This window comes from Lichenostomus cassidix, chromosome 3, assembly GCF_008360975.1.
Source record: "Lichenostomus cassidix isolate B80296 chromosome 3, HeHo_3.0, whole genome shotgun sequence".
Taxonomy (NCBI): Eukaryota; Metazoa; Chordata; class Aves; order Passeriformes; family Meliphagidae; genus Lichenostomus; species Lichenostomus cassidix.
In genome coordinates this window covers 101,682,901-101,705,750 of record NC_139483.1, presented here as the reverse complement: position 1 = coordinate 101,705,750, position 22,850 = coordinate 101,682,901, and the positions used below count along the sequence as shown (strand labels likewise).

General features: G+C 40.0%; 1 protein-coding gene across 4 annotated transcripts in view; it reads left to right on the top strand.

Annotated features, from left to right (window-relative positions):
* The first annotated feature begins 104 nt into the window (after positions 1 to 104).
* The window catches only part of SMC6 (structural maintenance of chromosomes 6), a 40,428-nt gene continuing 17,682 nt past the window's right edge, over positions 105 to 22,850 (top strand). For 2 of the 4 annotated variants that reach the window (XM_085056908.1, XM_085056905.1), the window contains exons 1-15: positions 105 to 216; positions 3,431 to 3,583; positions 6,085 to 6,230; positions 8,100 to 8,217; positions 9,550 to 9,655; positions 11,821 to 11,957; positions 12,508 to 12,569; positions 13,465 to 13,545; positions 18,078 to 18,179; positions 18,366 to 18,485; positions 18,585 to 18,680; positions 19,821 to 19,967; positions 20,317 to 20,405; positions 20,885 to 21,049; positions 21,753 to 21,931. In XM_085056908.1, the coding sequence (XP_084913034.1) occupies positions 6,090 to 6,230; positions 8,100 to 8,217; positions 9,550 to 9,655; positions 11,821 to 11,957; positions 12,508 to 12,569; positions 13,465 to 13,545; positions 18,078 to 18,179; positions 18,366 to 18,485; positions 18,585 to 18,680; positions 19,821 to 19,967; positions 20,317 to 20,405; positions 20,885 to 21,049; positions 21,753 to 21,931 (1,543 nt within the window). In that variant the 5' untranslated portion in view covers positions 105 to 216; positions 3,431 to 3,583; positions 6,085 to 6,089. Of the gene's footprint in view, positions 217 to 526; positions 676 to 3,430; positions 3,584 to 6,084; positions 6,231 to 8,099; positions 8,218 to 9,549; positions 9,656 to 11,820; positions 11,958 to 12,507; positions 12,570 to 13,464; positions 13,546 to 18,077; positions 18,180 to 18,365; positions 18,486 to 18,584; positions 18,681 to 19,820; positions 19,968 to 20,316; positions 20,406 to 20,884; positions 21,050 to 21,752; positions 21,932 to 22,850 lie in introns of those variants that run through there. The other 2 variants (XM_085056907.1, XM_085056906.1) reach the window with 2 other exon arrangements.

The following is a 22,850-nucleotide window of genomic DNA, read 5'->3' as shown; positions in this document are numbered from 1 at the left end:
GCAGGCACGCTCAGCCGGCGGAGCCCTGCCAGGCCCGGCCCGACCCGCCGGGGAGCAGCGAGCGCTCCGCCCCCCCACACCCGAAAATGGCGCGCGCGGAAACGGGCCCCGCGGGACGCGGAGCGCGCAGGCGCCGGGCTCCCGGCGGCTCTTCCGCCCGTTCCGGCCCGGCCCGCCCCGTCCGCCCCGCCATGCACCGATCGGGAGCTGTCCCAGGTAACGCGGCGCTGAGCGGGCGAGGGGAGGGGAGGGGAGAGAAGGGACGGGTGGCCCGTGCCGGGCGAGGGTCCTGGCGGGCGCTGTCCGCGCGCGCACCCGCTCTCTGGACGGCGGAGAGCGCGGGGAGGGCGGGCGGCCTGGCAAGGCGGGGCAACGGCTGCCTCCCGCTCCTCCCGCTCCTCCCGCTGCCCCCGCTGCCCCCGCTGCCCCCGGCCCGGCGCTGGCGTTGCTGTCGCAGGTGGCTCGGGGGGGTCAGTTAGCGGTCGGAACAGGCGTTTGTCACCCGCTGCCCAGGGTGAGCGCCCCGCCGTTGTGAGCGCTCCCCCCGGGTGCTCATCTCTGCCGGCGGAGAGCGGGAGCGGCGGCCGCCGGGCGTTCCAGCCGCCAAGGGACAGTGTGTCTTTTCTAGGAGGTGGGGGATCCTTCCGGGTCGTGCGGTCTTGGGTAAAGCAACAGGTACTCGTGGACTTGGGGGTTTCTGCCCCTCTTTCGTTTTCGCTGTCCGTAGAGGAGGCGGAGCTGCCCTCTGTGCCGCAGTGCAGTTCTGGGCTCCTCAGTGCAACAGAGAGATGGAGCTCCTGGAGCGGGTCCAGTGGAGGGCTGTGAAGATGATTGAGGGACTGAAGCATCTCTCTTATGAGGAGAAGGCTGAGGGAGTTGGGCCTGCTCAGCTTCGAGAAAGGACTACTGAGAGTGGACCTCAATCTGTATGACTATCTGAAGGGAGGGTGTCAAGAGGATGGACCAGGCTCTCCTTGGTGGTGCTGAGCAATAGGACAAGAGGCAACGGGCAAAACTGATGTACAGGAAGTTCCACCTGAACATGAGGAGGAACATCTTTTCTGTGCAGGTGACCATGAACTGGAACTGATTGCCCAGAGAGGCTGTGGAGTCTCCCTCCCAGGAGATGTTTAAGAACCACCTGGACACAAACCTGTGCCATGTGCTCTGGGGTGACACACTTTGTTCCCTTCCAACCTTATCTATTCTGTGATTCTGTGGATCAGGCAGTGCTTTTCCCATATCTAGATGGGATGGTATAGGCTTCTTATGCACCGGCTGCAAATATACTAGGGAGATGAGTTGTGAATGTCAGGCATGTAGTCTGACATGGAACATCTGCCTCAGATAGTCCCAAAAAACGTAAAACACCTCTCTGCTGTGTATGAGGTTGGGCTTCTGACTTCAGCCCTCTGAAATACCTCCCTTTAAGTACAACAGATAGCATTGTACTTCTTTATTATTACTGCTAGTGTTAATTTGTAATTTTATTGCTATCTTTGTGACTACAAAATGTAGTGTGCCATACATCAACTAAAGACATCAGGCATTTTCTTCCTCTTCTACCCTTTGTTTCTTCCCATATCTTGCATTCATCCCACCATAGGTCTGTTCTGATATCTTTGCTTTAACTCCGTTTTGCCAGCTGGATGAAAGGCAGGATTATAGCTGGGCTGCGTCCAGAGTGGTTAAAGTGGATGTTCCACAAGACAAGATGGGACACCTTCCTATCTTAGGTGGACACCAGGCCAGTGAGGGCAGCTAGAAAGCTGCTGGTGTGTGTTTGGTGACAACAGGTTGGTTGTGTCAGATCTGGATGAGGCCAGCTGTGACCAGCCAGGTAGCGAAAAGGGAAACAGTTGTGGAATTCCATTACAGTGAATACTGTGGAAAGATGTGCCACTGATTAAGTTGGAACATGAGGGAACATCAGTGGATGCAGCCTCTGCCTTCCTATCCTTTGATGTGTACAGGGTAACTGATGTGTATATGTTTCTACTATGACTTGTAGCAGTGCTAATAGTTTTGTACAGGACATTTGGGGCTTGAATTTTTCATTCATGCTCTCATTATATGCTGAACAATTGCTTGTCATAATTTGTCATAATATAAAAACAATCATCCTTTGATTGTTTTTATAATTGAATCTGTCTTGCCTTTATTTGCTTCCAACTATAGGTCCAATTTTTATGCTCTTACATTCCATGATAGTGAAGTTAATTTTCTTTATTAAATCAGAACTCATGATTTTTCTTTCTGAATGACTGTTGGATTCTTATTTGAATTATTAACTTGGCTCTGTTATCACAAGTTTCCATTAACATAGTCTTTATATTGCAATATGCAGAAGTATATTTTATACTTCAGTTTTTAAATGTGATGCCTGCTCCATTAGAAAAACCTTTTGTTAATATTTGTCAATAATTTCCATTGTTGGCTTCACAGTAGTCTGTTGCATATTTTAAAATTTATTGATACACGTTTTTGCCAGTTTGTTTCCACTGTAGTATTGCATACTTTAATAACCTTCAGATAGGTTGGATCAGCTTCTTTTCATTTGCCTTGAATAATTATTCCCTAAATGTTGTTAAAGTTAGGGAAAGTAGTGCTGAGACAGAAAGCAATGATTTTTTCAATTAAAAACTTAACAAAGAAAATTAGGGGTGTCTTGGTGCAAGAGTTTTGGGAGCAATTGATGTAACAAAAGGTAATTTTCTCGTCAAAAATATCAAGAATATGTGAAGATGTCTTGGGGATATCTTTTTATCCCATCCCATCTTTGTTCAGTTTTTTTCCTTTTGTTTTGTGTCTGGGATGGTTGCTGCCCACCCTTTGCCCTCCCACTCCAGCTCCAGAATCTCAGGATAGATGGGAGCTGACCAGGCCAACATATTCTCCATTCCAAGGGAGGTTCCTGCCTTCCTTAGCAGACACCTGTCTCTCAAACTGAGACAGGGAAAAAAAATTCAAATATGTGTCAATTCCTGTGTATTTATTTTTAAATTTTTTTTTTATTATTTCTTCCTGTGCCTTTTAAAGCCTTGTTTCTGGTAAAATCTTATTAGTGGGTTCCTTGTGGCTGCAGTCAGTTTCTTGTGTCTTTCAGCTTTTTTGTACTGGGATAAGGTGCTGTATCCACTGATACTTGTCATATATTTCAGATATTTCTGAGGCTACTTAATACAGTTTGCTTGCAGTTCCAGTTAAATTTTGTTTGCAAGTCCTAGCTCTTCAACATTTTTGAGGTGCAGTCTGTTTTGTCTTTTGCCTTCCTCACAGATTACATGAGATTATTTTGTTCTGTTTTCCACTTTTATACTCTTTTTTCCTTATATGTTCTAATAGTATAGCAGTGGAACTCATAGCCCTCATCTTTAGTTTGGATGTTATTGATTACAACATTTAAAGCTTATGTTTTCCTTCTTTTTAGAGAAAGATTCTGATGGAACAACAGATTCAATGAATACTTGTCTTCATATTTGGGTGATGGATGCCAAGAGCTTGCAAGTGACTGTTTCCTGGTTTGTGTGATTTGTGCATGACGGCATGTTTTTGTAGTAAACCAAGAGTAGTATAGCAAAAGGTATGTAAGCTGAATCATGAAGGGTATTTGCTCCTTGATTTTCATGTGTGTTGTATTAAACTACATAGCAAAAATGGATATGACAGTTTTGCTGTAAATATTTCATGGGCATCATCATTGTAATAATAAAAATAATAGTAATAATAATCATCAGTAATAATCATCATTCTCCCCCTCTTCTACCTCTAGTATTTGATAAAGAACTTCCTACCATTGAAAATTACTGCAAGAGTTTCAGATGGAAAGTTTATTGCATTTCTGCTTTTGCTTTGAATTTTGTTCATTGCACATAATGGAAATGAATTAACACTGTTTTTTCTTTATCATTTAGCTCCTGTGTCATAGAAAATTAACGAGGGGATAATAAGATGCTATATTTTATAAAGCAGTCAACAAATATATAGAATAGAAATTAGATATTCTTTGTAATGATGTAGGAAGTTTTAGTGTCTCTTATAACAAATGCTGTTCTCTGTGATGCTTGGTAGTATGAGCTGTGTGACGTCCTGTCAGTTGAAAACAGGCAACAGTTTGACCAGAACATTAGGCTGCCGCAAGGAAACTGCTCAAAGAAACATCTCTATCTCCACAATGACCCAAGCATACAGATCTGCATGGTGAAGTGGTTAGGGACTTCACCTAATGTGAAAAGAATGAAGTTCTTTCCTGCATTACTTTTTAGTAGATTCAGAGCCTTGAGTTGATTTATTGCTTTGTTGCATAAAGAGCTGCTTGGACTTAGGGGGATGTGGCAGAATGAGAAGAGACAGAGGGAAGAAAGATTGCTCCTCTCCATTGCAGCATAAGTTCTTATGATTAAAGTTGTTCTTCAGCAGTCTTTATTTCATTGAGTTCTCTGTAGATTCTCCAAGTAACTAATCTTAAAACTTTACAGAGAGAATGTGTAGCAAAACACACTGAGAAGCTCTGGGGGAGCCTGAGGGCTTTAACAAGGGAGCCCATGGGGTTCTGAGGCTGTGCACTGCACAGCTGGACCTGCTGTGCTGATCCACCCAGCTTTCTCACAGCCTGTGTCACCTCCCTCTGGGATCCAGGAGATCATGTTAGGAACTGTTAGGCTGAGCTGCATGTCTTCTCTCCTGGATCATGCCATCTGTCCCATGGGACAAGGAAGTACTTGCTTGTTGTCATCACCTGTATCCGTGACTAGGAGTCTTCTGGCCTCCAAGCCCCAGTGTGTTAAATACGTGTTACCAACTTTGCCTATGCTATGTCTCTAATGCTGGTCACTTTCCTGCACCCCACACATTTTTTTTAAAAAATATTACTTTTATTGATTTATTTGTATAAATAAGCAGCCTATTCTTAGGCCATGTGTCATGCAGTGATGTTTTTATAGCAGTGAATGTTAAGTACATTTCATGCCTCTGAATTTTGCTCAAACTGATGATGTGCATTAAAGTTAGTTACCATCTTTCTTAGAAGGAAGCTCTAGATTAAATTCCAGTAAACAAAGTTGAGTAGGAGAATGTAATCCATTTCAGAAGAGTTTTGATGTCAGACAACTGTGCGACTGATGTCAATTTTAGCCTGTTTTGGATACTTACCAGTAGCTGACTTAACTACTAACAAATAAAAAGATTGTATATTGCATTTGTGTAAAGAGCACCTTACTTCTACCTTGGGCAAGTAGGTAAGCTTCTGTGTTTTGTGTAGGGCTTTGGGCCTCTAGGTATGAAAATTTAATACCTACTTTTGAGGGAATAAAAACCATACCATAAGCTTACGGTTTCAGAAAATACGAGATTTTTATATGTTTTTAGTAAAGCTCGTTATTTTTGCAAGATTTGTTTCAGACCAGTCCTATTAGTGCTGAAAGTCTGTGCATTATTTATTGATTTGTAGAGGAAATGTACATATATGTCCTATACAGAGAGAGAATAGTTACCCTTTTTTAGGAACATTTTGTTTACTGTAATTATATTGCCTTGTGTGTACAAAACAGCACAGGAACAATGCAATGAATCCAAATTTTCCTTTATTCTACTTTTATGTGTTCTGCATATTAATTTTCTCAGCTTTTGTCAACCATGAATAATAAATATACTTTCTTTTTGGCTGTGCTGATGACTTTAATCAAACCTGCATTGATGCTGCTGATTATACTATGTTAGTTATGTTCTTTTTACCACTACTCTTCAACTCCTTTGCTAACCAAAGCCAATTCTAGCAAATATTCCAAAGTTTAATGTACCAAGGAAAACAGAATCAAGGTTGATTTTATTTTCAATCAAGGAATTCAACTTGATTAGAATAGTGAAACTGGGTTTCTTTTGTTTGGATGCATCTCTTTCATAGTAAGCTTAGCCTTAAATTACCGGGATTTCATTTGTGGGAAAGTATTTGTTGCAATGTTTGCTGTGATCTTAATATTTCTTTTGCCAAAGTAAATAATTTGGTATCTCTGTTCTATCACCTGTAGATAATGTTATCACCTAGAAGACTGAAACCTATAATATTTCATTGCTTTCATTTTTCAGTACTCATGGGTAAGAGAAAGGAAGAAAGTGTTTCAAATCCTGGATCACAGAAAAGGCAGAGAAAAGAATACACAGATGTACATACTGATGAGCCTAACGAAGAAGAAAATTTAGAGTTGTCAGCTAATGGTGCCTCTTCACAGTCAGTAAGTAGTTTAAAAATCATAGAGATGAAGATACAGGAAAACTTCTGTGGTTACTGAAAAAAATGTCTTACATGTAGGCTCTAGTAGAACAAAAATAAAAGAAACTAAAGGTACTGTGATGAGGACTTCTGCATGAGTTCATTCTTGCCTTATTTCTTTTGAGTCATCTAGTTACAATAGTCAATCATAAAATAATATTCTAGTTTTATAGAAGGAATACTATTGAAGTGGTCAAGTAAGTGAAGGAAATAGATTTTGATAGAACTATGGTATATTTAATTTATGGTTGTATTAAAAACAGAGAAAATATTTAGAAAACTAGTTATTAAAGAAGTGCGAAATATGTTTGTTTTGCATAGCTGATACTTTCAGACGTCTAAAAAATGTAGCATTTGAAATGAAAATTTTGATGGAAAAGAAACTTGAAAACAGGGATATTACTGTTTTCTGCTTTTAGTAGTTAAATTTTAATTTGATAGAGGATTTTTAAAAAATAATTTTTGAGATTGCAAATACTGTCCTGTGTATTTAGACTGGACATTAGGAAACATTTCTTTACCACTGGTAAGACACTGGACCAGGCTTCTCTGGGGGGGTTGAACCTATCTGGATGCCAGGTGTGCACCAAAACCACTCTGTCACTGTCCTCCTCACCTGGGCAGGGGAGAGAAAATACAGTAGAAGGCTCATGGTTGAGATAAGGGCAGGGAGAGATCAGCCCCAGTGATTGTCATGGGCAAAACAGACTCAGCTAGGAGAAAATTAACTTATTAGCAGTATTCATTAGTCAGTATTTGAGAGATAATGGGAAATAAACCCAAATCTTAAAACACCTTCCTTCCACCCCTCCTTGGCTCATCTTCACTCTCAATTTTCTCTGCTTCCTCCCCCAGCAGCACAGAAGGACTGGGAATGAGGGCTGTGGTCAGTTTATTACATGTTGTCTCTGCCACTCCTTCCTCTTCTGAGGGAGGACTCAACACTCATTCTGTGCTCCAGTGTGGATCCCTTCCACAGGGTGCAGTCCCTCAGGAAGATCCTGCTGCAGGATGGGTCCCTCATGGGGTCACAAGTCCTGCCAGCAAACCTGCTCCAGTGTGAGCTCCTCTCTCCATAGGCTACAGATCCTTCTAGGAGTCTGCTCCAGTGTAGGCTTCCCACAGAGTGACAGCCTCCTTTGGGAATCCACCTGCTCCAGCATGGGGCTCTCCACAGGCTGCAGGTGGATCTCTGCTCTGATGCCTGGAGCACCTCCTGCCCCTCCTCCTTCGATGACCTTGATGTCAGCAGAGCTGTTCTTCTCACGTATTGTCACTCATCTCTTCTCTGGCTGCAGTTAGTGCAATTGCGATTTCCCTTTCCTAACTCTTAGCCTGGAGACACTACCACTGTTGCTGATGGGCTCAGCCTTGGCCAGCAGTGGATCTGTCTTGGCAGTGGCTGGGATTGGCTCTAACACAAACCTTGCCGCCCAAAGCCAGTACAGCTTCCTAGAGATGTGGTTAGTGCCCCAAGCCTGTCAGTATTTACACGACATTTGGATAATGCCCATAATAACATGCTTTAACTTGGTCAGCCAACTGCGTAGATCTATTCTCTTAATATTTTATGTCGTATTGATGATAAGTTAGTAATAGGGAGAACTGAAAGGGAGGGATCAGCTTTAGTAACAGTTTCTATTTTACTGTGAAACTGCTTTATAGTAACCAACTTTACACAGTGTCACGAAACCTGTCTGTTTCCTTGTGGCTTGTAATGAATCATGTTTTATATCATACTATCATTTTAATTCTCATTGCATTTAAAATACGTAAACTTAATTTCATTAAAATTCATACATAACTTGAGTTTTAATTGTTCATTCTTTAGCCTGATGAAGAAGTTGGGATAATTGAAAGTATCCAGCTGAAGAACTTCATGTGCCATTCAAATTTGGGGCCTTTTCAGTTTGGATCAAATCTCAATTTCGTTGTTGGAACCAATGGAAGTAAGTATTAATTGCATAGTGTCTTTGTCAAGGAACACTTCTGTTAATAATGTAGAAGATGCAATTTTTATTTGAAAAATAATTGCTAGCCATCTTTTTTTGCATGGACAACAATTCACTTTTGAAATGGGGTACTACACAGGTCTGTCCCAGTAGTTCAAGGATGGTGAGTTAGGTCTTAAATTTGGAAATTTTTGCAAAAGATAATGTGAATATAAATATTTTCATAGCTAAGTAACACATACATTTTTATTTGAACCAAATGTACTTTCATGTTTATTATTAAATGCTCAGTAATTGTCCGAGTGCCTGCAGTGCCCGTAACTGTGTTTGGAGGAGCTGAATGTACTTGTAATGGGGCATTGAATTACTGCTAATAGTTGCTTAATGCTAAACAAAGTCTGAACCACCTTCAGCAACATCCTGCTTACTAATGGTTTCAGCTTCCCAAAGATATTCCAAATTTTCGAAAGCTGTTATTATTAGCTGGGGAAAGAAGGGGAAGATGTCTCCACTGTAGGCTGGCTCTCAAAGGAGGAAGGGTAAAATTGTGTAATTGTGAGCAGTTGCCGCTAGATGGCTCCCGAAGCCCAGGGATGAGGGTGGTGCTGAGTGCACAGAGCAGGCGAGTTTCACGGTCATGTCAATTATCATATCATATCATATCATCATATATCGTATCATATCAGCCAGCAGTACAGAGTGCTTCAGAATGATAACCTTAGCCCAGGCCCCAAAGGTGATAAACACCAAAATGGGAAGCACGTGCTACAAGGAAGATGTTACATAATGCAGCTGTGAGAACCAGCACAAGGACACTGAGAGCAAATAAATCAGCATTGTGATCAGCAACTATTAACATAGTATAAAGAATGCTTATAGCGAATTTGTTTTAAAATACGCTGGTCAGTTATCTCAACCCTTTGAGTCCCACATTGAGTGCCAGAGAGGACATAAATTTTGAGAGAGCTTAAAACCTTTCAAATAGTTTGATAAATAATAATGTGTGATTGATTTCTTTTGTTGTATACATGTTTTCAGTATGCTTTTAAGGAAGAGGAGATTCTTTTCTTCTGACCTAGGACATGTTGAATGCAAATTGCTAAACAGAAGTAACAGAAGTTTGGCTCAGCATGTTGGGATTTTTTAGGGAGAGCCTTGAAAATGGCAGATACTTTTCTAGCATTATTGTTATTTTATATGTTCAATGAGGACAGAATTTGGACTTCTAATGCATGCATGTATGCGAAGTGAAAAAACTGTAATATGGGTGAACTGGAGTAGAAGTTACAATAGCTTCTCTTTAAAACAAGTTCGATGCTTCAATTACAGGTGGAAAAAGTTCTGTATTAACTGCACTAATTGTTGGACTTGGTGGGAAAGCCACTGCAACTAACAGAGGTTCCTCATTAAAAACGTTTATTCAAAAAGGAGAGACGTAAGTAAAAATTTAATTTTAAAGTTGCATATGTAGTTTAGTGATTATCATTCAAGTTAGCTGATGAATTTTCTGTTTGCCGTAATTTTCTGCATCTTCTTATGGGATCCACCAGACTGGAGTAAAAAGCGTAACACTGAAGAGACCATATTTAAACAACACCTTCCCCCCACTCAAGAAAATCACACCCTGAAAACAAAAAACCTTAGAAGTTTTACCTGTAGTATACCATTATTTCTGAATGTTGTGGTTTGAAACCAATTGGAAATTAAATTCCAAACAGCTGCTCTCTTTCCCCTCCAGTGAGAGAGCAATAGATATTATGGGTTGAGATAAAAATTTGCTGAAAAAAAGCCAGCAAGGCGATAAGGAAAGCAAACAGTAACAGCAACAATACCAATAACAATAGGTTATAAAAGTGGGTGATTACATGCAGAAGTGCTCACTGAGTCTAACTCAAGGCAACTGCACCACAGCCTGAGCCATGCAGTTCCTTAGACAAAGAAGAAAATGGCAAATAGAAGTGTCCGTGCCTGTGTTGTTGAAAAAAGAAACAATGGTGGACATATTGTCCACACCCACACTTCATCCCCAAACCTGAGACAAGAAAAACAATGATAGACAAAGCCCATGGTAGGACTGGAGCCACCCCACTGCTTCACTTGCCGCCTGCTTTCCCTGGAAGAAAGGAACCAAAGTGGTGGCAGTTCCACTTCACATTCCCATTCTCTTCCAGCTGAAGCCATGCCCCCAGCATGGGGCTCCAGGCTCTGCCTCTCACAGTAATGGCAAGAAAATTACCTGTGTCCTACCTGAAACTGGGACACTGAACTAGCTAACACAGTGATACGTCCTCTGTATTGCCTGCTCTCGTGTGTTACTTCTCCTCTGTTGTTGAATATTCTACAGAAAAATGGAGTTTACAAGAAAAAAAACATAGGTAACTAGTTATTATTGTTTTGCAAGCAGTGAGGTTAATTATTTTTCAGTCTTTCTGCTGATATGAATGAATATACAATATAAAGACCTTGACTTACAGCTGGATATCTGAACATGCAGGAAGTGGATTCATGTCTGCTGTGAGTAGTGGGGACAACATGTTTGGGGAAACCAATAAAAAGATAGAAGGTTTAGGAGTTTACAGTTGCATGAAGCTGTTATTCAGAGTTCCAGGCTTTTCCTTTTTGAGGTGCTTAGAGTAAAATTGTTGGCAGTACTTGCCTTATGTGTATTAAGTTAATGTTCCAGCATTCACTTGAGAAACAGAAAATAGGAATTTGGAACTGAAATCACATCTCATCTTTTATAGAAGAATGCCTTAAGCATTCTGCTGTAGATTACTTTGGTTAGTCTGTAGAAGCCTGTTTGAAAAAAGGAGAGCTACCAAAATGCCACTTGATTCTGCGATGTAAAGTGAGGGCACTCAGATGGGAAGGGAAGGTGGAAGAAATCTTCTGTCACAAATACTTGCTTTTGACTCAGGGCTGGAGTTTCTAGCAGTATTATATTCCATACCACCTACGTCAGGATGGGATTGTGGTGTGAGCAGGAGGCAGCTGGGGCCAAAAGAAAAAGGGTCACCAGTTTTTGCTTTTGCTGGGCTCAAGGGAGGGGTTGTGTAGGTTTTAGGGTCAGCCTGGTAGACCTTGCTACTCTCCTTTGGTTTCTCATGCACCACATGGCCCAGCACAGGGATGGTTGCCATTTGGCTTTGTCTGGGAGCCCATGCCAGGCGCTGTCGTGGGGAAGCATTTTTGTTTATTTGGTGGGCAGTACCCTTCTGTGGATGAAACACTCTCTGTTTTGTATACTCTTATTAATATTATTATGGTTTTGAGATTTTGCTATAAATTTTGATTCCATCTTATAATCTCTCCTATTGTTTTCTCTACTATGAGAAGGGGGTAGAGGAAAGGGGGCAGTTTGAGTGGGTTTGCTTTTCCTGCTGAATTTTAAACCAGCACAGTGTCTAATGCTGTTTTGGCTCAAACCAAATAAATATGTGTTCTTCTGATTGGTACTACGACTGACTTGCTGTTGTGACCTGTAGGACACATGACAATTAATTTAGAAAATTAGAATGTTCTGATTTTGTTGTTGTTGTTGTTTTTAGATTTGAAATTAATTTCAGTTGTCTTTTTTATTATTTTTGGGGTTTTTTTTAGTTCTGCAGATATTTCCATAACTTTGCGAAACCAAGGTGGAGAGGCATTTAAACCGGAGTTGTATGGTACCTCTATTACTGTGAATCAGCACATTAATCAGGATGGAAGCAGAACTTACAAACTGAAAAGCAAATCTGGTTGGTGGTACTTTGCCTTGTTGTCAGCCTTTGATGTTCTCTAAATGTGTTCATGACTTTAAATGCCTTGACATTAGTGAAGGATGATGTTTCTCATTTCTTAAAATCATTCAAGCATGATGACAATGTCCATTTTTTTATGTTTATCCCAGACTGAGAATATTTTAGTATGTCAAAAGCGTTATGTAGTTATTGACATGTATTATTTAGTATGTCAGGTTTTACATTATGTACTTGTTTCTACAAAAATCTACTTTTGTGATGAGGTTGAACATAGTTTTTTAGTCTTTTTGAGGTTTTTTGAATTTGCTGATACATCTAAATTCTGTCACAGGGTGTTTATGAGGCAAAGGAGGACTTGAATTAGAAATCTTTCTGTGCAAATGCAAGTATATTGAAAAAAATAATAAACAAACCCCCCTAACTAATGTTTCTCATTTAAGACTGTGTTACAAAAAGACTATAATCTCATTTTTTACTTTTTCTACACTGAACAAAGGACTGGGGCATTGTACCTATTGATATTTTTCCCTTTTTTTTTTACCACTAGGGATCATAATTTCATCAAAGAAAGAGGAACTCATATCAATACTGGATCACTTTAATATACAGGTAGTTGTTGTAGTGTTTAAATTCTGTACAGTTTAAGACATTGGCATGTGATATTATAATTTTTTAATTTAAAAAAATGTACTATTCCTTAAAGGAGAGTTTCACCTCATCCATGTTATTTAAAGGTCAAATGCATCAGCAAAGGGAAAATAAAAATGTGTACCTCATACAATGCAGAACAGGATTCTGTCCCAGACAGATAAGTATTTGCTATCATCTGTGAGCTGTAAGCAATGTATCCTGTTGATAAAAGTCTTGACATATATATATATGTCAAAAGTCTTTTCCATATGTATATGGGGAGTTTTTCCTGCTGATAATTTCAGTTATTACTGTTTCAGAAATTTGAATGTGATTTTACTGCCTAAGTGATTAATAAAAGATCAGGTAGTACATACAAAGTTTAAAATATTCAACATACTTAAGAGTTTCAAATAATAGGAACTTCAGTTAGTATGCATTGATTTTATTTTGTGACAACATCTGTAAGACTATGTTGGTCAATTCATTGCATTTATTGCAATACTTTGATGAATTAGATAGTGAGACATACCACAAGAATTTATAATGCTGATTTTGTTAAATAAATTGAACTTATAGGTACTGTTTTTATAGAAGTCACTTACCCTCTTGGAAGAAATTCCTTAATTGTCCTTGCTGTACTTCTACTTTGTAACTTGATATACTTGTATTTTTTAATTTTCTGTGATTGGTTTTGTTTGTTATGTTTCAGTTTTTTAAAGAAGTGAGAGGATTAGAAAGCCTGGTTTCTGGACCTTTGTTTATTACTATGTTGCAGGACTGGAATAGGGAGATTGCATGCTCACTTTCATGGATTTGTAGTAACATGGTAACTTGTATTTAAAAATAAAACAAAAGTGATTTGTTTTTGCAGGTAGATAATCCTGTGTCTGTTTTAACCCAAGAGATGAGTAAGCAGTTTTTGCAGACTAAAAATGAAGGTGACAAGTACAAGGTAAGAAAAAAATTTAACATAGTGATTACATTAAAACACCGATTTCAAATTTTCAGAGGTGGCATTTGGAAAAAAAAACCCAAATAAACAAATTTCTTAATTTTAATTACTTGTTTTGGGCTAGCTCAGGTGAGCAGCTAAATATCACATGACCACTCACTCACTTCCCTTCTGTGCTGCCCCCAAGCTTGGGATGGGGGAAGGAGAAATGAAGTGTAAAAGTAAAAAAAAAATTAGAGGTATGAGATAAAAATAGTTTAAAAACTGAAGGGAAGGCTGGAAGGAGAGAGAAAGAAAGTGAAACAAATAAGAGATGCAAAGGCAGTCACTCGCCACCGCCTATTGGTAGAGTGATGCCCAACCAGTTCCCAAGCAAAAGATGGCTAATCCCCCTAAACCTTCTCTTACCTGTTCTTATTGCTGACCATGACTGTATTGGTTTGGGCCAGGAATAGAGTTAATTTTCTTCATGGTAGTTCATATATGGCTATGCTGGATTTGTTCTGAAAACAACATTGATAATGTGGAGATATTTTCATTACTGCTGTTTTTGTAACTGCTGAGCAGGGCTTACACAGTGTCAAGGCTTTTTCTGCTTCTTTTTCCACCCCACCAGCAAGGAGACTGGGGGTGCACAAGGAGTTGGGAGGGGTCACATCCAGGACAGGTGACCCCAGCTGACAAAAGGGATATCCCAGACCATATGGCATCATGCTCAACATATAGAGCTGGGGAAAGAAGAAGGAATTGGGGGATGTTTTGAGTGATGCATTTGTCTTCCCAAGTCACTGTTAGGCATGATGGAGCCCCGCTTTCCTGGGGATGGCTGAACACCTGGGAAGGTGGCCTGCCCCTGGGAAGTGATGAATGAATTTCTTGTTTTGCTTGGCTTGCATGTGCACCTTTTGCTTTATTAAACTATTTTTATCTTGACCCCTGTGTTTTCTTGCTTTTACTTTTCTGATCCTCTTCCCCATCACACCCCAAGGGAAAGTGAATGAGTGGCTGATTGAGTGGCTGGGGTTAAACTATGACAGTGGTGTTTTATGGGGTAGCATATCTCTTTGGCTACTTGGGATCATCTTCATGGTTGTATCCCTTCCCAGCTTCTTGAACACCCTGCCAGTCTGTTCACTGGGAGGGCAGAGTGAGAAACAGGAGGCCTCAGTCAGTGCAACAGTTAAAATATTAGTGTGTAGTCAGTATTGTTTTGATCCAAAGTACAGCACCCTAGCAGTTGCTATGAAGAAACTTAACTCCATCCCAACCAGAGCCAGTGCACTGTATGATTGCGCCAGTCACCCACTTGCACAAACAATTTTTTTGAAGTTTCTTCTCTCTAAAGAGATTGATACGTTTAAATTTTAGGACACTGCTGAGTGAGTTAATTATTCAGAAATACCTCTGTTGCAAATGGGTATTTTAAGTCACCCAAAGAACCATTGGCAAAAGTATCAGCAAAAGCAGTTTTAATATTAAAGTGAAAGCGAGACTAAGTTTGTTCGCAAGGTTCACTCTCGTACTTATATAGATAGCATACAGAGGAAAATTGGACTAAAACCTGAAATCAGTCTAAAACCAAGGTCAACCTGAAGTGATTGTACTGGGCTGGATGTTCAAGGGAAAGGTTCCTTCTACGCATCATGCCACTGATGCTATGTGGAGCAAGTGGATCACTCTGATGACAGTGAACCCGGATAGGAAACTCTAATCACTCTAATTATAACAAACTGGCCTGAAGATGACACTTCTGGATTATCTTCTGAAGAAGAAGAGGAGCAAGTGACACACAGTAAGGAAGCCCCACCATATAATGGGCTATCTGGGAGTGAAAGGTGATATGCCCTCTTCACTGGTGGTTCCTGCCGAATTGTAGGGGCAGATCAGCAATGGAAAGCTGCCATATGGAGACCTACACAGCGAGTTGCATAAGCCCCTGAGGGACAAGGTGGATCAAGTCAGGTTGCAGAGCTTAAAGCCATCCAGCTGACATTGGATATTGCTGAACAAAAGAAGTGGCCGAGGCTCTAGCTCTACACTGACTCGTGGATAATGCTCTGTGGGGGTGGCTGGATCGTTGGAGAAAGGCCAACTGGCGGCGCAGAGGGAAACCCATCTTGGCTGCTGAGATTTGGCTGGACATCGCTGCCCGGGTGGAGAGACTGACTGTGAAGGTCCAACACATGGGTGCACATGTACCCCAGAGTCAGGCTAATGAAGACCATTAGAACAACGAGCAGGTGGACTGAGCTGCCAAGGTTAAAGTACCACAGGTGGATCTGGTTTGGCAGCATAAAGGAGAATTATCTCTAGCTCGTTGGGCCCATTATGCCTCTGGTCATCAGGGAAGAGATGCAACATACCGATGGGCTCCTGACCAAGGGGTGGACTTTACCATGGACAGCATCTCACAGGTCATCCACAGCTGCAAGATCAAGCAGGCCAAGCCGGTGAAGCCTCTGTGGTACGGTGGATGATGGTCGAAGTAAAGGTATGGGGAAGCATGGCAAATTGACTACATCACCCTTTACCAAACCTGCCAAGGCAAGTGCTGTGTGCTGACTGTAGTAGAAGCAACCACTGGATGGTTGGAGACCTACCCTGTGCCTCACGCCACAGCCCAGAACACCATCTTGGGCCTGGAAAAGCAAGTCCTGTGGAGACATGGCACCCCTAGGAGAATCGAGTTGGACAACAGGACTCATTCCAAAAAGAGCCTCAAAAACACCTGGGCTAGAGAACATGGCACTGAATGGGTGTACCACATTCCTTATCATGCACCTGCTGCTGGGAAAGTTGAATGCTGCAATGAACTGCTGAAGACCACCTTGTAGGCAGTTGGCGGGGGGACCTTCAAGAACTAGGAATTACATTTAGCAAAGGCTACCTGGATGGACAATACCTGAGGCTCCATCAGTCAAGATGGTCCTGCCCAGTCCGAACCTTTGCACGCAGTTAGATAGAGACAAAAGTCCCTGTGGTGTACATGAGAAGTATTTTGGGAAAGACTGTTTGGATTAATCCCACTTCAGGCAAAGACAGACCCATCCATGGGATTGTTTTTGCACAAGGACCTGGTTACACTTGGTGGATAATGCAGAAAGATGGGGAAACCCATTGTGTGCCACAAGGAGACCTAATTTTAAGTGAGAATTGTGTGCAGTGAGGGCATTGATTTGGGTGTTATGTAGATGGTATAGAATAAGGGGTGGATAATGTCTTAGTTTCCATGGAAGGTGCAAACAAAAAGTATGTATTCTATTACCATCTTCATAAGCTTTTAAGAACAGGTGGGGCAATGTTCTTTATCTTCAGCATGACTCAGCCCTGATAACACCATTTAGGGGCCATCTCCACTAATGGGCCATCAATGTCTCTGGGAATGACTCATAGAATTAGATCATCCAGTTGTGAGATGCCCTGCCCAGAGGGGAGGAACTGAACATTCCAACCTGCATATAAACTGAGGCTTGGAACAGTGGGACACTACTTCCACTGGTTTCCCAGAGAAGAGCTCAAGAACCACCATGGCACCTCGAGAGATGGACTAGACCTTTCTTCAGGATCACCACTTCAACAAGATCACATCCATCACTCTAACTATCCTTATAGCAGCCACCATTTAACTGGACTGCTACTACCACCCTAATCAACAGGGTGGCAGGTTATGTTCTGACTTTGACAGTTTAAGCTGTTTGTATCTGTATTATTGCCTTTATTTTAATTTTTCTTATTAAGCTGTTGTTCTGACTTGGAATCTCTTGCAACATATTTGTGTGGGGGTAATTCCTCTGCTGGTTTGCTTCCAAACTATCATAACGATCATAATGGAGGTTGGGATGGGAAAAGGGTAAAGAAGAAAAGGAGTAAGGCCATTAAGTCACAAGGTTCAGAGTGGACCCCCTTGCCAAACTTAGCTCCAGACTTTGACCAATGTTTAGGCCTAAAGGTTTTAACAGTGCTGTAACTTAACAGTAGTTCATCAGTAGCCTGATTTAAGCAATGTAATGAAAGATTCTTAGAGAATTTATGATAGCACAATGGCAACTCACTCATAAGCCTAATTTTCTTACTAATGTAAGTACTTACGAAACATTCATAATACAATTGCTATATCATATGCATACTTCTATGCAAACACACCTAAAGAGAATGTACAAATTATATACCTGTGAAAAATTCCCCTCAAGCTCAGAGAAGTGTTATTCTGGCGAGACAAAACAAGTTTCCAAGGCTGTTCATTAGAAACAGCAATGTAAGTTCCTGGGAGCAGAGAGTATTTCTGATAAACTCAAGAGGAGCTCAGACAGCTGCTCTTCATCAAGGCTGGGTCCTAACAAACATTTCAGATTTCACATTACGGCCCAGGGAGGGAGTGGAAGTTGTACCACCACAACCCCACCGTTTATTTCGCTTTGGGTATCATTTAGCATGCAGAGAGGTTGGGATGTATGGTCTTTCTGTCATAATTTTTGGAAGTCCACTCAGATAAGGTGTTAATCTGACATCTGCACATTTTTATTCCTTTTTAGTTTTTTATGAAGGCAACTCAGCTGGAACAAATGAAAGAAGATTATTCATTTATTGGGAAAACTAAAAAAAATACCCTTGTTCAGATAGAACAAGGGGAAGAGGTACGTAAAAGTTAAAGTAATTATTAGGACAGATCTGAGCACTGAACAAACTATAGGAGTTAAACTGCCTAGTTTTGGTTTTATTACATCTCAGTGGCATTAAATTTAAAAAAAACCCTAATCTTGCCAAAATTTTGTATCACAGCTTTTTTCACTCATGACTGAACCCCTGTTTTCTTTTTTAAGCGTCTTGAAGAACTTAAGCAGCTTTATTTGGGAAAAAAGGAAATTTTCAAAAGCATTGCTTTTGTGAATGACATGAAAAATCACCTCAAGGATTTGAAACATCAAATGGCGTGGGCAGTGGTAAATGTCTTGCTAAAATATGTTTGTTCATGTGAAATGTACTTCATTCCCAGTCTGTGGCAGACATGCTGATACATACTAATATAGGCTTCTCTTTAGGTGAGTGAGATGGAAAAAGGAATTGAGGTGCTTGAAGAAGGTGTCGAAGCTGAAGAGGGAAATACAGAGCTCCTTCGGAAGGTAGAAGAATGCCAGGTACATACATAGACTAAACTATATATCACTCTCGTTGTAGTCACCCCTTGAGTCAAAGATCTGTAATGTAGGTTTTCTTGGGTATCATTGCCTTTAAAAAATATCAATGATTTCAGATGTCTGGAAGTTTTGGGATGGTTCTTAAGACTTCTGTAGGTAGCAAGAAAGAATAATACTCTCATACATTCAGAGTCACATATGAAACATATTTTGCGGAGACATGGGCATCATTATTTTGAATCTAGAATCATAGAACTGTAGAAAAGTTTGGGTTGGAAAAGACCTTAAAGATCATCCAGTTCCAGCCCCCCTGCCATGGGCAGGGATACCTTCCACTAGACCAGGTTGCTCAAAGCTCCATCCAACCTGGCACTGAATACTTCCAGGGATGGGGCATCCACAGCTTTTCTGGGCAACCTGTGCCAGTGCCTCACCACCCTCACAGTAAAGAATTAATTCCATGTATCTAACCTAAATTTCCCCTCTTTCAGTTTAAACCCATTACTCCTTGTCTTGTCAATACAGATAATGAAGAGTCCCTCTCCAGCTTCCTTGTAGACCCCTCTTCAGATACTGGAAGGCTGCTATGAGGTGTTCATGACACTTTCACTTCTCCAGGCTGAACAGCCCCAAAACTTTTCAGTTTATTAAAACTCTTCCAAACTTTCTTTTTTAGCATTCATTTTTCTTTTTAATAAAACGTTTTTATGGTTTTTTTTTCTTTGTTTTAACAAGTATTTGTATTACAATTGAGGCAGTTTTGCTTTATGGTCAACACGTCTATGTAGCGATGAAGGAACATTATCCAGATGCTGGTTTCACTTGTTTTGGTATCATGGTAGTTTGTCTTAGTGTATTAAGAGTCCTGTATTTGAGTAAACCACGAGATAGAAAAAAAGGTTGCTGTCTGCTTCACAGATTTGGTAATCTGTTGACTTCCCGAGAATGAACATATATGGGTTTTCATCTTAGCATATCCATAGTGGCAATGACTTGCTTTATTTTTCTAAACCCAACAAAACTCAATTGAGACATGTTGGGTGGATCTTTTTGAAAGATATTTGTACTGTAACATTAAGAGGTTTTGAAGAAAATTTTGCTCCATTACTACTTGTGTATCATTCTGTTTTTTCACCAAAGGTAAAAGTGAATGAAGCAGAAAAAAAGTACAAAGCAATACAAGATAAATTAATAACAGTAAGTGAAGAAGCACAAGCCCTTCATCCTCAGTGTATCACTTTGAAGGCTGAAGTGCAGGCAAAAAGAAAAGCAGTCAATGAAACTGAGGTAGGCAAAAAAACCCTTTCAAAGTTCACACAAATGTAAAACTTTAAACTTGTCCATGCTTTACCCATCTGTACTTCTACACCTCTGTCTTGGCTTCTTGAGTCCATAGTGGAGTTCAAAACAGGTGCAATTTCCTGCCTCACTGGCAAGTGGTGTCTGTTCAGGGGCCCTGGTGTTTATATCTTTGCTTAGTGTTAAGTTTTGGTCAAAATAAACAAATAGATGTAATTCTTGAAAATCAAATTTTGTTTGTCTGGTTTGGAGCAGCTCAGTATTTACTCAAAACTGTAATACTTTTGGAAATTATTTCTACTGTTTCTTAAACTACTGTATCCTATTTCCTTCACAGATTGTTTATAATCGTTCCAAAACGGATTTAAAACGTCTAGGAAAAGACAATGAACAGCTACGTAAACGAATTGAAGAACTGAAAAACTGGTAAATACAGATACAGTGATCATGGTGTATGTTTATTAAGGTGTAGGTAAAAAAGAAGTAACCTTTTCTGATTAATGGGAAGATCTGCAGTAATAGAAAACATTTTAGTCTTTAGCAGGGTCCAGTTAAATATTTGAACATTTCTGATCTGCTTCTTTGCATGCCAGGATTTTGACTAGAATGTTAAGAGGCAATTGAGTAGCAAGAATGCTTGTTTGTTTTTTTTTTTCTTTTTGTGATAATACATTCCTAATATGTCTTAAACTAAATGCAATAGGAATGTAACCAGGGAGTGTTATGTGCGATTAGAAATTAAAAAAAAAAATAAAATGGGCATTTTTGCTATGTAGATCTTTCAAGTTAGCATAATTTTAAACATAACTGATGCATAAATCTTCTGTACTCTACAAGTAATAAAGTTCATATCACTCGTAAATCATCAGTATGGTTTTAAAATATGGGAGTATGTTCTTTTCTAGTGCTAATCAGGTTTCAGAGCCTGAAAAATTGGAAAGACAGAGGAGAATTGCATACTTAAGGGAACAGTTAAAGGCATTCCATGATGAAGAAATAATGATTGGTCAGCAGGTGGATCAGTTTCAGCAGGCTATATCTAAGTGTAGGGAAGAACATTCTAGAATCAGGTAAGTTATGCTTTTTGAATGTGATTGTTTACCTCTGTTTCAAGTTAGAGAGAATCCCTTCTTATGCACCTGTGATGCCTGAAGTATTAGCCTCCTGTTTCTTCTTTGCATTATAAGAGAATAGATACACTTAGGAGTAATTATTGCTTCTATAGTTAAGGCAGGTTCATAGAGGCTTTGAGGCAAAGTGGTTTGAATACCAGTTTAGCCCATACCCAAGATAGAAAAACAAAGCACTCTGGCTTTGATTTGGAAACATGAACTTGAGCAATGATTACCAGAGGGGATTATGGCAATGTCATTTATTGTCTTAAATGATTAGAGAGTTGTTCCTTACTGTACCTGATGCATTAGTTTAAATGCGTTTTGTCAATTATTGTAACCAGTGCTTACTGTGTGTTTTGTTGAAGATCTTTGAAGAAGATAGTGAAATTGAAGTATATAAGTAGACATAAAATTAATTTATTATAATTTTTTAGAAATAAAAGTGTTGTTGAACTGTTGCAAAGTAGTAATTTTCTCCTTTTTTTGTCTCACATTTCTTGAAACTATAAAAATATTATTGCATGTGTGTACCTAGCTTTACATTGGACTACTGACATCTTGATACACTATGCTATTAGTAATTGAAAAACAAGGCTTTATAATTATTTTAGTGCACTTGAGGCTCTATAACTACTGAAAAAAAAATCTGTTATCTTAGGAGAGAACACAGTGATGTGCTACAAGAACTGGATGCCAAGCAGAAACAGCTGAGAGATCTTAAAGACAGTAAAACAAATTCTTTGAAAAGATTTGGACCAAATACACCAGCATTGCTTCAAGCAATTGAAATAGCCCATAGGCAAGGACGCTTTAGAAAGAAACCTCTTGGACCTTTAGGTAAGAATAATTGCTGAAACATACTTTCTCATGGGATTTTTTGCATGGCTGCTAATGTTAATAGTGGTCTTTTAAGAAAGCTATTTGTTCTTAAGGGGCCTCAGATATAACTTTTTCTTCTGTACTTTGTGGACAGCAGTTTTATCTTAAAAAGTTTTATCTTGGTGAGTTATGTTTTGCTTAGTCCATGCACTCACTAACAGCTACTGGCTTTCCTCATTTTCCAGCTTTTTTTATTGAGGTATTTTACAATGGTAAACTTTCAGTGCACCCCTCTGACTCCCCCACACCCTCAAAGCATGCGACTACTGTGCTTTGATTGTTTGTTCCTCAGTGGATAGCACTGTCCAGGTTTGGACAGACTTTGTTAAGAGTGTCCAGTGGCTGACTTGCGGTTTTGTCAAACTTGAGATGTTTTGCATGGAACAACTCAGACAGACCCAACAGATTTTCTTGGAAGGCTGGCTTCTATTTGTCTTCTGTCCAGCTCTGAGAGGGGCTGCTATTTTCAGTTTGTGAATGGGAAGAAAGGTTTTAGCATGTCCTGGATGTAAAGTACATGACATTTACTGCAGGGTAAGGATGTGCAAACACATGCTGCTGAAGACAGGTGATAAAATGGAAATCTTCATGTTTGTTTATCTTGCAGTATAGTTGTTCCACTGCCTTCATCCTTAAAGCATTAAATTGTCGATAAGCTATCTTTGCTTTGATAGATTTCTGCTAATCTGCCATAAAATTGGTACCCTAATGGAAGAAAATATATGCCTCCAACTATGTGTAGGTGTCTCTAGGCAGAGAAATTATATGTTTGTGTTCTCAGGGTAGCTTGGCTGTTGTAGAGTCTCAACTATAAGTCAACTTCTTAATTTTTTTTTTCTACTTGTAAGAAAGGTTTATTTTAGAGTCTTCAAAAAAC